Source organism: Porites lutea, chromosome 2 (assembly GCF_958299795.1).
Source record: "Porites lutea chromosome 2, jaPorLute2.1, whole genome shotgun sequence".
Taxonomy (NCBI): Eukaryota; Metazoa; Cnidaria; class Anthozoa; order Scleractinia; family Poritidae; genus Porites; species Porites lutea.
In genome coordinates, this window is record NC_133202.1 from 39,217,342 (window position 1) to 39,232,341 (window position 15,000).

The following is a 15,000-nucleotide window of genomic DNA, read 5'->3' on the forward strand; positions in this document are numbered from 1 at the left end:
CTACTTTTTCTATCGCATGGGAGAACGTGTAAGCAAAAGCAACTCCGATTATTTCTGGAGGTGACCGGAAGTATTCACCTTGTCACACCCTGTGAATGCATGGAATGGAGAAAGTGCAAGTGTAGCCTTTTTAGTAAATACGTTAGCAATCTCGTAGGTTGCAAGGTAGCGTCGATGTACATTAGTACCAAATATATGATAGGGAAGGTAACTTGGCTTCATGGTAGAGAAGCTTCATGGGTAGTTAGAATGGAGAGTGGACTCAACGAAAATGTCTTGGGCACAAAGAACATAGAGACTTAAAAGAAGGGAATCTGCTTTCTAGCTTTCTAGCGAATTGACTTCAAACGATGCAGGGAAAAGACTGGACATCTGGCCCTAGACGACATGCGTTGCTCAATATGCAAGGAATCTAAAATGCACCTGCTTGTTTCGATCTTTACAAAAGAACTAGCTTTTTCCAGTTTCTTAGTATAGTTCCTGATACACGTTTACCCTAGATCTTAGTCTTCAAGCTGTTCTAGGCACGACATATTTGTCACATACTATATCCAAGAGAATACGTTTTACATGCTCTGTGGATTAATGTAAGTGATGCACATTCGGAAAACGGTTTTTCCTTATTTTCTTGCATGTGGACTTTAACATGATAATCAGTGCTGCTCAGTCCATGATAATTAAATGACATGGGAGTTACATTGAACTCTCACTTCTGATAAGAGAGGCGCAGATTCACTTGATAGTGAAATACAGCTGAATTAAGTAATGATCCAGGTAAGAAGGAGGCAATTTGTTTCGTTGTGGCGCAATACGCTTTCCTCACATAGAAATGTTTTCATTTTTACGCAGAGAATGCATAAATCCACAGAAAGGCTGTTTAAGAAAGAAAATGTGTTTAAACTCCACTTTTAAAGGGTGTATTTTTGAGTTAAAACATTTCGACCAATCACAAGAGTTGCAAACAATGACCAAGAAATGTTCACAATTTTACATGATCCGCACATACGATTTCTGTGTTACTTTGACTCAGACGAGATTGTGTTATAAGGAAGTTGGATAGAAAAAAAGGGATTAATATACATGCTGCTTTGTGAAGATTTCGTGAAATTTGATGTTTAAACCAATCAGAACCTTAGTAGAGACAATAGTAAAGTTAGCACCTTTTTGCATTCCGACGTGTTCACTGCGTTGTGGTCCTTTCCTTCATATCTGGACTATTGCTTAAACCGCCGCCCGGTTAGCTCCAGGTGGATATAAACACCGGTCTACTGAGTGGGAAGCCGCGGTTTCAAACCCCGGCCGGACCAATCGTCGATCAGGATTTTTAAATAACTGACGTTAAATGCTTTCCGATGTCATCTGTAAATGGTTACACTTTCTAGTCTTCTTGGAATAAAAAAAAACCTGTAGGCCCGGTCTCACGGTCCTTGTTCATATAAAATGCCGTGGTAAGTTAAAGAACCTATACACTGTTTGTAAAGAGTAGGCTGAGTAGGCTGAGTAGGGGACCCATTTACCCATTTTTCCAAACGAATTTCCCGGAAGGTTCTTGAAAATGGTAAACTTTGAAATGAGTAGACGTTATCGTGAAAGCAATTTCAATCCAATATGTACATGCACAGTGTTATTAATTTTGTACTCCTCAATAACACAAAATGGTGGAGCTATTATACTTCAAATTACTTTGAAAGCAGTAAAGCATTCTGCATTCTAATTAATAGTGGATCAACTCTTTTAACCCTTACAAATTCTTCAAACTGGTCTCTATACATTTCCTTAAAAGGATAAGTTGAGAGAATTTGATAAAAGATCAAAGTATTTTCTCTTAGGTGATAATTTTGTTAATTCTAATATATAGATTTAGCCAAGCCTAAAAGCGGAGCTCCCGATTTCATTACAGTAATAATAACGATAATAATGATGATGATGAAGATCGTTTTATTCACACTGGTACACAATACGATATAACCTCGTTGCAAATACTGATACCCCCCAGTCGGTATCGGGATGTAGTCTAGCCTACGTGTAGCCGCAACCCACTCCCGACAAAGGAAGAAGAGGAGTCAAAGAAAACTACGAAAAAAGTACAACGTAGTTAGATAAGGTTTAAAGAGCAGGAAAGAAAAAGGTCTTAAAAGTTGAAACTAAAACTAAAACTCTATAACTTTAAAACAGCACAAGAAAAGATTAACTTATCCAAGGTGAATTCAAACAACAAAGTTATATATGGTATAATAAATACATTAATTTCATATACTGGAAATGCAGAATGAAGAAATAAATTCAGGGAAGATCACCACAGTTATCAATGCAACTTTGGCACTGTACCTAACGTACCTAACCATTCATATAGTCATTCTTCAATTTCCACAGCAGCTGGTCAATTAGCCTGGCAATTCCTCAGAGATTGTGGTGGGAAACAGTTAGATGTCATGTGACCTCGAAGTAACTAATGAGAATGGTGCTGGGAAATATTTAGATTCTTGGAAAACAAAATTAACTGTTTCCCATTGGCCAAGTCTTTAAGTGATTTGTGATGTTAATATTTTAAAAAAATTTATAGCTGCATGGAAATTCATTAAACCTCCCTGGAATGTCAGTTGTTGGTCATTCACGGGTAATAGTGCACTGTTACCCTCTGATGTGAATGATTTTTGCGATGTTGCCTGCTTAGAGAATATTGGCACCAAAAAGTTTCATTGTTAGATGTCAGGTGACATTGAAATAACCAATGAGTGTGCACACGGTTGGAAAGAAATTTCCAGCTATAATAACAATGTTTCTTAATATATCATTGTTGTTGGAGAGAAAAAGGAATAGACTGGATTCAAGTAAATAAAATTTTGGCATTAGCTACAACGTAAAAACAACCTAAAAGCTTTTATTTTAGCTGATGCCCATATTCACTAATTTGGGAAAGTGCAGGTTCTTGCAGGTTTCTATACTATTGTAGTTCATTTAGTTTAGTTGTTCTCAAATGTCCCCCTATCTTACTTACTATATTTATTTGTCTTGTCATCCTACTCTTAAAGAAGACAGGTCGCTGGACAAACAAGAGGGTTCCCGGTCCCCCGAGGCATTTTTGAAGATCTTTACAAGATCTCGCCCCGTATTAGCCGCTCAAAAGGGCGGGGGTATCATGAAGGGACCACCTTCACTCGTGTCGCCGGGCTAAGAAAAAAAGATGACAGCAGTACCTTTTAAAACTCCTTGGCTGTTCTTCAACTGGGCTGTTTCTTAATACAGTTACCATGGTACAGCCTGACAAACACGTACTCCATACAGTTTAAGTTAGCTCTTTAAATAGAGAAGGCCACACCAAATAACTGCTTCATCTTTTCTGTCACACAGGCTGAAAACAGAGTAACAAAGCTATTAGTCGTCCATGACCACAAGATATAATGATGTTTCACTTGTTATGCATGACCACTAAGGTCCTCAGTCACCTAGACCGATTACAGCATAACAGTCCTTTCATCTGTTATGCATGACCAGTAAGGTCCTTGGTCAGCTAGACCAATTACAGCATAACATTCCTTTCATCTGTTATGCATGACCACTACGGTCCTCAGTCACCTAGACCGATTACAGCACAACAGTGGCTTCATTTGTTATGCATGACCACTAAGGTCCTCAGTCACCTAGACCGATTACAGCATAACGGTCCTTCACTAATTTGTTATGCATGACCACTCAGGTCCTCGGTCACCTAGACCGATTACAGCACAACAGCCGTTTCATTTGTTATGCATGACCACTAAGGTCTTCGGTCACCTAGACCAATTAAAGCATAACGGTCCTTTTATTGTTATGCATGACCACTAAGGTCCTCAGTCACCTAGACCGATTACAGCAAAACAGGCGTCAGCCCTTCATTTGAAATGAAACATCACCACATCATTGGCTATTGTCAGGGTAATTATGAGTTAGCCAGATGGAGTATTTGAAAAACACATAGATCAGACACTTATGATCCAACTAATTCAGCATTGTCTCAATGATGACTTTGTGATTGAGCCCACTCTACGAGTCTGAGAAATGTTTCCTCCCTATATGCTGGGGCTAACACCCTTCTCTGTCGACTCTGTGTTGCTAAGACATGCAGTCTCTCAATCTCCACTGCTCTAGCTCTTGTAGTTGGAGTGTCCACAGGTCTGAATCTGTCATTGTTTATCAGAACATCCTCATGAAAAGCAAAATCAGGATCTCTTCCTTCCCCACCTGCCGATTTTGCTCTTGACAATGCCACAAATAGAGCTCCTGGGTTTCTGGCTTCAAAGCCATGGTCCCCAGGGTGAACCACTACATACCTGAATGCTTCTCCGGTGCCCACAGTCATCCCTTGGCATTTGTGGATTGTTGTTCCCCATGCCAGTCGCAATGGAACCTGCAGACGCTTGCATCGGCATGCGCATTCAGTGGAACGACTTACCGGTACAATTGGCACAACTGTCAGATCTTCATTAATGTACGGTGGCCCCCTGTATCCTGGAAACCTCACCAGAACCACATCAGGTAGAGGAGCAGGATCATCAGTAGGTCTGCGGCCATCTTTGTACACAATATCTACGACTGTGCCTACTGCCCCATTGTACAAACCCCAATCAGCCTTTAAGTTAACCACCAGCATGACTTTGCTGTCACGGCAAAGATACAGTAGAGGTAACAATCCTCCCGCCTTATTACTGTCGGCCTTTACTGCATGTCCGCCATTGTCAACTGCCTTGATCTTTGCCACTGGGTGGTTTGGCTGTCTGTTACACTCAAGCAGCTTTGTTTTATTACGCTGCCATTCAAGACGGTGCGTAGGAAATACATACAGTCCTTGCTCATCCATCCTAGCAAGGAGTTCTGGGCCATGCGACATGCGGAGATTGTGCCATTGAAACTGTTGTAGCCAGTGGATTTGCTGGGGTGTTGTCGTATAATTTCTTAGTGACATCAGCACGTCTCTCAGCTGTTGTTCAGATTCATTCTGCCGCATAATCTGAGTAAGCTCAACAGCACTATCAAACATTGTCCAAACCAAGCGACCGTGGTTGGATGGTGCACTACGACAATCTGAGGTGTACACGGGGGTGTCACACACAGGAGGAAGCTGAACATCATCTCCCATAAACACTGCCACAGGAATCCCTCCCCATAACTCATCTGCATTGGCTCCTTTGTTCACTGCATAACGTGCATGCTGTTCCATCCAGCCCATTGTTGTACGTCCAAACATTGATCGCTCATCACCAACCAGGACTTTCAGATTTTCGCACTTTTTCTGAATTTTCTCTAGTAAGGGACCTGTAGGTACAGTCAACTCATTGCCAGACCTTCCACCTGTTGGTACTCCAAGAAAACTGTGAGCTGTACTGCCGTGAACAAGATAGGCAGCATTCCCCGTTGGAGTTATCACCTGTATTGCATCATTGGCTTCAAAAACTTGCCGCACTAACCTCTGGAGACACTTGATGACATACGACTTTCCTGTACCAGCAGTTCCAGAGACAACAAGCCGCAGAGGATGGTAATATTCAGTGTTTTCAACAAAGTTGTACAGGGCAAGCAAAACTAGACTCACTATGGCTTTCTGATTTTCATTTAGAGATAATGGACACACCTGAGGTAAATCAAGGTCTGCACTTTCTGTCTGCTGTTCATCATCTGCTTTAATACTTTCTTGAAGCCATTTTGTTGGGTCTTCTCCTTCAGGAAGAATGATACGGGTACTGCTCCAGTCATAGTCCTCCCCACCATCATCATAATCAAAGTCCCTCTCTACACCCTCATATATTTGGTTCTGCCCTGCATATACACCCACCCAGTCTGGTTGTTCTTCTGCTTCGACAGCATCATCTTCCTCATCCTCTTCAAATACTGGTTCTTGTGGGTGGTCTGCAAAACGCCGTGCCTTAGCAACTTGGGCCTTTACAAATGTTGGACAGTCATCACTTGCAAAAAAGTCCTTAAAGCGATCAATCCAAGATTCAGCATCCCCCTTCACTTCTTGGATGTCAAACCAGCTTGGCCAGTGTAGCAGGAGCATAGTCCTACAGTAGTCCTCATTCAGTGGCCATGTTGCGTGTGTAGAACCACCACTTACAACAGGGACATTACCGTTCCTCGATGCAAAGTGGTACCAAGAACATTGCTCATCTCTTGGTCGTGCAAGGTACTTATCCAGTGGGGTGCTGCGAGTTGCAGTTTCACCATCACGTTCAAGTCTCCTTGACCCCGACATTGACAAATAGGTAAATGGACGGCTACATCGCCAAAGTGCTAGGCCACTCAGCTCAAAGGATGCCTCCGGTCCACTGATGTCTCGTCTTCCGACGGTCTTTATCAGCATCTTAGCACACATTGACTTACCTGTCACTTGGTCTGCATCAGCTGCATCAACAGCATTTACCATGTCCTTAAAGAGATCAGAAGTTGCACCAGTGGGTTCGCTATCTTTGCAAGCATATCCACACACATAGTCGATTATGGCTATGATATCATCAGTGCTAGGATTGTCTGGAGGGGAATTGGAAAGAATCAAGCTTACATCCCCATTTGCTCTCCATGATTGTAACTGATAACGAGAATGCTGAACCACACGTGGATGGTCACGAGGCATCTCCAGGCGGGGAGCTCCATTATGATCTTCCACAATTTCGGGATTACTGTGCACTTTTTTCCCTGGGTGGAACTCGCTTCCAAACTCCATCCGACATACACGTTCTCTCGGCTGCAGTCCTTGCTCCGGATGGCGAGGAGTTCTCAAGCAGTAATCAGAGCAACTGTGGAGTCCAACCCTGTTTACTAAAAGCAAATGATCCTCCAGTATTGCATCTTGTGTTGCAGCGATCTGCATTAGCATCTTAACTAAGGGATCCCTATCATCTAATATGGGCTCAGCCGTTCCCTCAGGTGGTGGCCAGAGGTTTTTTCTTGGCTGCCCTTCTTCCTCATTGCCAGCTGGATGTAATGCTGTCATGGCAAAGGTTTCATCTGCCCACTGACTAAGTCTAGCTGCATACTCTTCCTCTTCGCAACCATCTTCACGAGCTTCATGCAATAGCTGATGTGGTTGCCTGTCTTCCCTCCAGCTGAGTTGGTGCCAATGAATTTGACCGCGGGACTTGGCAAACTCATAGCGGTACCAATAATCAGAGACACCAAATACCGGCTTCAGTACCTTCTCATGGTAAGCCTGGGTACGCAGGTCAAAGTAACTCACTACTACATGAGTATTTTCTTGTACTGCCTTGAAGCGGGCATTGCTATCTTCAGCAAGGTTGACTTCTTCGCCTTTGGTCTGCAAGATGTACTCTTCCAGTAGCCTTCTAAGAGGAGGAAAGTAAAACTCGGCACAGCTTCCAGTCATGAAAAATGAAGGCAACCCACGCTTCTCATTGACCATGAACTCCACAAGGGCACGAAGCTCTCTGCGTCTCTGGTGCCAGTACTGAGCTGTACCACGCAGATTTGCGCCAAAATACAACAACTTGTCGGTAAAAGTGTCACCTCTCGCAAGTCGCTCTTGCAGGTCTGCAACAGTTATGTGTGGGTCACCAAGTTGCTGATCAACAAAGAACCGGCTCTGCTCCAGGGCACGCTTCCTCATGATCATATTGTGGACAACAAACTTCCAGACTTTATGCCTCGCAAACCTTCCGTCTTGGTACCACAGCAGGTGCTCTGCCCAGTTATGCAGTGTGGGACACGTCATCGGACGGTTTATGTGGAAATCACCCTTTCCATAGGGAAACAAGCAAGGAAATGCCATTGCAAAAAAGTAGGGAGTGGTAAACTCTGATGCTGGTGTTGTGCCCGTGGTCGGCCAAGGGATCACTGGTCGTTGCACATTTCCTTGTGCTTCTACAGCTTCACCTTCCGGAGGTTCAGAAACAACTTCATTTATGGCTGCTTCTACTTGTGCTTGCACATTCACTCCAGGCTCAGGAAGAATAATTCCAGAGACTGTTGAGTCATCAGTGCTGTCTGTTTCCCCAACATCCAATTGTTGTGGTGCAGGGCCTTGGTCATCAATGCGTTCTGTTTCAGAGAACTCAACAGTCCTCAAATTTGGCAACTCACCATCTTCTGGTAAATTCCCTATGCGAGCGCCATCAATAACAACATCACCATAAGCAGGATTGTTGTCCTTGAGCCAACGAAGGGCTCCTTCAACACGGTGTCTTCTAACCCTGAAGTCCTTATGGGTATCCTCTTTTCCTTGTCTTCTCACGCGTATGATATCCACCTCTGCTGGTAGGCGTGGAAGAATAGTGGCTGGTTCTTGCACAGCCTGTGGGAAAGCAATGCAATGTCCCTTTGAGGCAATACCTCCATGCTTCAGTAGGTGTACATGCACAGTAGGTGCTAGCCTGGCTATCAGCATCTGTTCAGCATCTGACATGTTAGACAAAATCTCAGGAACAGCCATTGGATCCATGTTATTCTCACCAGACCAAACTTTTGGTACCTTCTTATCTCTTCTGCAGCGAGTACACATGTTTCTCGTGCCCTTGCACTCCAGTCGCCTTTCCTTGCAGACCTCACAAAAAAAGAATGCATAAGTCATCTGCTCCACCTCAAATGCACGAATAGCACTGTATGCATTATCTTCTTGCTGACTTGACCCTGCAGGTGGAGGAGGCGGTAGATCTCCAACAGCTTCACGCAACCTTTTCTCTTGTTCTGATATTCTTCTTTGGTTTCGCCGCTGTCTTTTTCTCCTATCATCCTCCGTTTCCACTTCACCAGGCTTTGCAAACTCATAGTCCACACCAACTGCCCTTGCTCTAGCAATAAGGCGGTCATCTTCTAAGTGGCTACTACTATTTACTTCTGGAAGAGGTTGCTGTGTTTCCTGCACGTTGCTTGCTCCCTCAATTGGGCCATTTTCTACTGCAGGAGTGTGTCGTTCCAAATCTTCTCCTAGTAAATGAATTATTTGTATTAACCAACTACACAATTCATATAAGCTATGGGGCTAGTGGATTCTATTTGTTATCTTGCCTGAGGGATAATAGAGTTGTGATTCTTGGGCTAACAGATGCAAGCTACAGCCTTCCCGAAGGACAAGCACAAAACTGACCTCCTTTTCTTCACACCCTAGTACTGTATGCTTGTATAACTGTACAAGAATTACTATTATAAAGCTGTATCTGTGGAAGTGTTCTCAAAACCTGATTTCAAATAGAAAATACACAATATTTCTACTTTTGAAACTTCGGATAATACAACAACCTTGACAAACATTTTCTAAGTGCTGATATTTCATAAATCAGTCATCAAATATAATGGGAGTGACCCAACCAATGAACTCATTATTATAATCCAAAAAATAATTATCTCTATGAGAATTCAATGTATTTTAACTTTGTTCTAGTCAAAGTAATACAACCCTAAGGTAAGTTTTCCCATAATAATAATGTATGATCAAATACAAACAGAACAAAAATCCTACAATCCAGTCATGGAGAATTAAGTACAGACATGATGACTTGTCATGTTTACCACAACAACAACACTTGAATTACACGACAAAAGGTCTAATCAATGAATTATACAGTGTTTTTGTTACAAATAAATATGATGAATTCTGGGACTCATCTTGTGAGAAATCATGAGTCCCAGTTAAAAAAAATGAGTCCAAAATGGCAAATGTTTGGGCCTTTATGTACCAGCCGCAGACAGTTAATCTGAAGACACACTCCAAAACTCTGTATTATAGTATACTGAAATTAAAATATAGTTCTTCTATTTTAAAGCAGACGTCAACAAAGGCTAAAACAAATATGCATCACTAAACAACAACCATAACTGCCACAGAAATTACACGTATGGGATATTTCTACAAATACACACGTTCAGATCGATATATCCATGAATTATTTTATGTCTTTGGCGATTTTTATGCGTCAGGAACATAGATAGAATGCAGAGGTAACAAAATCACTGATTATATAGCTGCTCTTTTAAGTCCATGTAAAAAAAATATATATGAAAGTTTTAACATTCTTATTTGTTACACACACACGCCCACCCACACCTTTATTAATTTCAAAATCTTGGTTACAAAAATGAAAAAAAAAACAACCCACAATGAATAAATAAATAAAAATAATCAGGTAAATTCATAAAATAAAATATTGAGAAAAAAAAGTGTTACAAGAAAAAGGAAAGATTACTTAGGTAAGACAACAGAGCATAATTAATTACACCAAAAACGGGGAAGTTTTAAAAGTATACATGCTTCCCACCAGCAAATTGTGGCACTTAATTAGTTCTGATAAATTTCTATTGTTTATTAGCCCAATCACTGTTTTTCATTCTCTGATAAATTTGCATTATATTTCTTTCTTTTTGCATTATGTTTCCTTGTTTTTGCATTGTGTTTACTAAAAAGTACACTGCTCTAAGCCAATCAAATTCAAAGAGAAATTTTTTCATGTATATTATTAACTTTCATAATAAAATACCATCTACCATAAACAACTACCGGTATATCAGTACCTGCTGAATGACTTTGCTCTTGTTCACCTGGCAGAGAGCTTTCCATGCTACATTCAAGTTGGAGGACTTCACTTTCATGTTCTTCTATGGCTAAGAAGATAAGATATAATCTAAATAAGCTGGGCAAGCAGATTGTGACACCTGAGGCTGATTGGTTCTTATATAATTCTATTGTTCAGTGTTATCCAGAAGTTTTAGAGTAGCCAGCTCCCAAAGCAAAGAAACTGGTGCCTGACACCAAGCACTGATAAAGTGAGATAACTGTATCTAAGGGAGGGGTTTGGGGGCATTAAGCCCAGAGATCTGAGAAGTTTTGCTCGTGATTTACAAGCTTTTCCAGAGTTCTCCCAAGAACCAAGTGAGTTATCATGCTGGTAAATCCATAGAAAATGTGGTCTTTTACTTTTATAAAATAACTTTAAAGCATGTTTCAGTTTACTATGAGATTACCAGCTCAATAAACTATTGGTTTTTAACCAATCAGAATGCATGTACTGTCTTAGTTATTTTATGATTAAAAATATTATCTGGCAATGTCTCATCAAAAATCATCTAGTAAATATATCGATAATACCATTAGCAAAAGGCAAATTGTCATACACCAAAGAGCTTTTTGTACGACAAGTTATTGTTTTTGTTTCTTTTAGGACCTTCTGAAAAATTCAAGATAAAAGGTACAGACAGTTTTTTTTACTGTTTTGAGCCATAAGAGTAGCCAGCGAAACCACCAGTCGCCTGCGCTTCTGGAGAACACTGATTGTTCACAGTTTTTCATTCTCTGAGAAATTTGCACTTTATTTCCTTATTTTTGCATTATGTTTCCTTGTTTTTTACTGTGTTTACTAAAAACTGCACTGCTCTAAGCCAATCTCATTCAAGAAATTTTTCCATGTATATTATTAAGTTTTATAATAAATACCATCTACCATGAACTATATCAGTACCTGCTGATTGACTTTGCTCTTGTTCACCAAGCAGAGAGCATTCCATGCTACATTCAACCTGGAGGACCTGACTTTCATGTTCTTCCATGGCTAAGAAGATAAGCAAGCAGATTGTGACACCTGAGGCTGATTGGTTCTTATATATTTCTATTGTTCAGTGTTCTCCAGAAGTTTTAGAGTAGCCAGCTCCCAATGTAAAGTAACTGTTGCCTGACACCAAGTGCTGGTAAAGCGAGAGTACCGTATCTAAGGGGGGGGGGGGGGGTTTGCAGGGCTTGAAATAACTATTGGGCAGGTGCCGGACACATTGTCCGGTCAAACGTTATTTTGCTCGGACATAGGCATTTTTGGCCGGACAAATTTAATCCATCTTAACTAGTTGCAATAAAGGCTCCATTTTGCAAGTTACATGATCTGTATCATTTTCAGCAACAGCAACTCTAGTTACTCAAAACAAATCTAGTGTGCAAAAAATTAGAAGTTGTAGTTTTGGCGTGCAATCTTGAGCACTTTACAACACGCACAGCAGTAGCCAATTTGCGGTTGCGACTGACAACAGGAAATGTCATCAATTTCACAAACAAAAGTCCCTCTAATTAATATCTTTTTTTGGAACATGATAAGACTGAATAAATTTCCATCATGATTATCTCAAAATTGAATTTTCTTTGAAAGCCCAAATGACCGGACAACATGTCCAGTCATCCACGGATTTGCTCGGACAATGCTCGATTCTGACCGGACATTGTCCGTTGACCGGCCGTTATTTCAAGCCCCGGGTTTGGGGGCATGAGGCACAGAGATCTGAGAAGTTAAGCTGGTGGTTTACAAGCTTTTCCAGTCTTCTCCCAACATCCCAAGTGGGTTATCACACCAGCAAACCTTTAGAAAATGTGGTCTTTTACTTTTATAAAATTACTTTAAAGCATGTTTCAGTTTTCTATGATTTTACCGGCACAATAAACTATTGGTTTTTAACCGATCAGAATGCACGTACTATCTTAGTTATTTTATAATTAACAATTATTCCACGAGGGCACGTTGGATATGAGATGGTAAATAGCCAACGAGACGCATAGCGCCGAGTTGGCAACAATCATCTCATCCAACAAGCGCAAGTGGAATAATTATTTTATTAAAAACGCCCACAAAATCCCTTTGAATCTTGTTAGAACAAACCAGAAAAGACAAGGGAGTTCCGCTATTCACATGTCACATGTCTATCAGAACTGTCAACGCGTGAACCGACTCGCCTGGACTGGATGAATGAAAAATCAAAACATTGTAAAGATGAACACTTTTAAAAACTCATCGAGATTCTAGGATTTTACACAGCGGGACAGCTAAAAAAACCTGGCAGATAATGTGAAGAAAAATAATTCTTAACAGCCATCAAAATTACTGTGAATTTGGATTTTTGGAGCAGTTACAAAAGTAAGAACAACGGAGAAAAACTATTACCTTGGTCACTTGTTATGACGTTGTTTGAAGCCACAAGCTGGTTTTGCTGAACAAGAAAAGAAGCTTTACTGACGCCTCGATTGCTGTAGTGAATGGCTGCATAGCCTGTATTCTGGTTGCTTGTGATTTATATTCTTCATGTCGGATAAACAAGCTGCAGCTATCTATCGGCAAGTGCCTCAGCGAGTGGCTTCGCAACCATGAATAAACAACACCTGTCTTCTTTTGTAGCTGTTCAAGGCACTTTAGTTCCATGTATTTTCATGTGTTTTTCGATAAACTTTCAAACAAGCTCTTGTGGCTTTTTTGTTTGTTTCTTCTTTTCCCGATGAAATTGCATGTTCTAGTATTCTAAGAAATGAATTAACACGATTTACTTCGGGTGCCGTTGTATCCTTCGCGGAAAAAAATGGAACTTACGAAAAATTCAAGATAAAAGTTACAGTTTTTTTTATGTTTTGACTCATAAGAGTAGCTGGCACTTTGGAAAAGAGTTCCCAGTGAAACTGCCAGTTGCCCGCGCTTCTGGAGAACACTGATTGTTTATTAGCCAATCACAGGTTTTCATTCTCTGAGAAATTTGCACTTTATTTCCTTATTTTTGCATTATGTTTCCTTGTTTTTGTACTGTGTTTACTAAAAACTGCACTGCTCTAAGCCAATCTGATTCAAGAAATTTTTCCACATATATTATTAAGTTTTATAGGAAAATTCATTACCTGACGAGGGAATTGAACGTTAAATTGCACACGAAAACCGATATCGGTTTTCAAGTGCAATTTAACGTGGAATTCACGAGTCAGGTAATGGATTTTCCTTGAATCGCGTAATCAAATAAAAATCAGAAAAAAAAGAAAACACCAATAATATTGTTTGTTTTTATCCTGACCGCGCGCCCCAGAAAGCCATTTCAAAGTCAAATGTCAAACCTGTCATTGCATTAGCGAATAGGAAGCAAGGTCAGTCATACACGTTTGAACCTTTAATTGACAACTTTTTCTGTACCTTGTGCTTGTTTTTACATTTGTTTTCAAACTTTTTTTACACATGAACAAGCTTCACATTAATTGTAAGGATAAATAGAGGTATTTCACTGAATTTACAAGCCGGTTATCCATAACATCCTTTTTCAAATTGGTCATTTGCTCGCGAAGGAAAATAATTTACACCTTTTACCTCTTCGGTAGCAAAACTGAAAGAAATGAAGTGTCCAAGGCAAAGCACTGAAAGTTTAACGTTGTGATTGATATAAGGTAAGTACCTTGAAATGTTTTAAAAATGCTGTTCAAGTTCAGCTCTGTTTTGTACTTTTCTAAGTACCACGATTCAGGATGAATGCAAGTGGCGTACTCTTTTTCGTGTTTTCAGGGACAATGTGATCTTTGAAGGTATTTATTTCTTCTTCTGTATATGTGACAATTGACCCTGGCACTTCCTCCATTGTCGCTTCTCCGTTTTGTTTGTTTGAATTTGGCTTGCCATTTTCTGGGCTGTGTTCACAGGATTTTCTTGTTTTCTCATTGTCGCTAGCGAAAGGGGTTTTTTATACCTCTCCAAGAATTTGTAGTTTAGTTCAAAACAAGGAAGAACCTCCGGATCACTTTAAAAAATGTTTTTGTTTGTTTTTAACTATTTATTTATTTAGTCACTCACAAAACCTTATACAACATAAACAAAAGGTGTTAATTAAATTATAAAATTAATGTGACAAGGAAGTCTAATGAAGCTTGAAGCTTATATTAATAGGCTTCCTTCAACTACCTAGAGAACTAAATTCACGGCTGAGTGCAGAGTGAGCAAGATCAGAAAATTAAGCGACAGATCGGCTATCAGTGAGATAATTCTTTAAATTTTTTTTAACAACAAATATAGAAAGAGAGCTAATTAGTGAAACAGGCAACGAATTCCAGATTTTAGGTCCTCGGTAAAGGATGCTGAATTGCTTTATATTTGATCTACAAAAATGAGGTCTATACTGAGAGGCCAGTCGAATTTTGGTATTGATGGACTTGATTACTACTTAAGAACAAGTCACGAAAGCTACTAGGCAAAAGATTATGGTCATAAGAATACATAAAAGTAGTGACAGAAAATGAATTAA

General features: G+C 40.2%; 2 protein-coding genes across 2 annotated transcripts in view; both read right to left on the reverse strand.

Moving 5' to 3' along the window:
* Window positions 1-3,994: 3,994 nt before the first annotated feature.
* LOC140926183 (uncharacterized) lies at window positions 3,995-7,759 on the reverse strand. The gene has a single exon (XM_073375967.1). The coding sequence runs from the start codon at window positions 7,757-7,759 to the stop codon at window positions 3,995-3,997; it is 3,765 nt and encodes a 1,254-aa protein (XP_073232068.1).
* A 1,859-nt stretch (window positions 7,760-9,618) lies between these two features.
* LOC140926184 (uncharacterized) overlaps window positions 9,619-15,000 on the reverse strand; it is a 7,583-nt gene continuing 2,201 nt past the window's right edge. The window contains exons 3-5 of the mRNA XM_073375968.1: window positions 11,439-11,528; window positions 10,495-10,584; window positions 9,619-9,716 (exon numbers count right to left, since the gene is read on the reverse strand). Coding sequence (XP_073232069.1) covers window positions 9,676-9,716; window positions 10,495-10,584; window positions 11,439-11,528 — 221 coding nt within the window. The 3' untranslated portion in view covers window positions 9,619-9,675. The remainder of the gene's footprint in view (window positions 9,717-10,494; window positions 10,585-11,438; window positions 11,529-15,000) is intronic.

What these genes read in the sequence shown, in the direction of transcription:
- LOC140926183 (XM_073375967.1), bottom strand. Translation starts at nt 7,759, where the DNA reads ATGGCATTTCCTTGCTTGTTTCCCTATGGAAAGGGTGATTTCCACATA.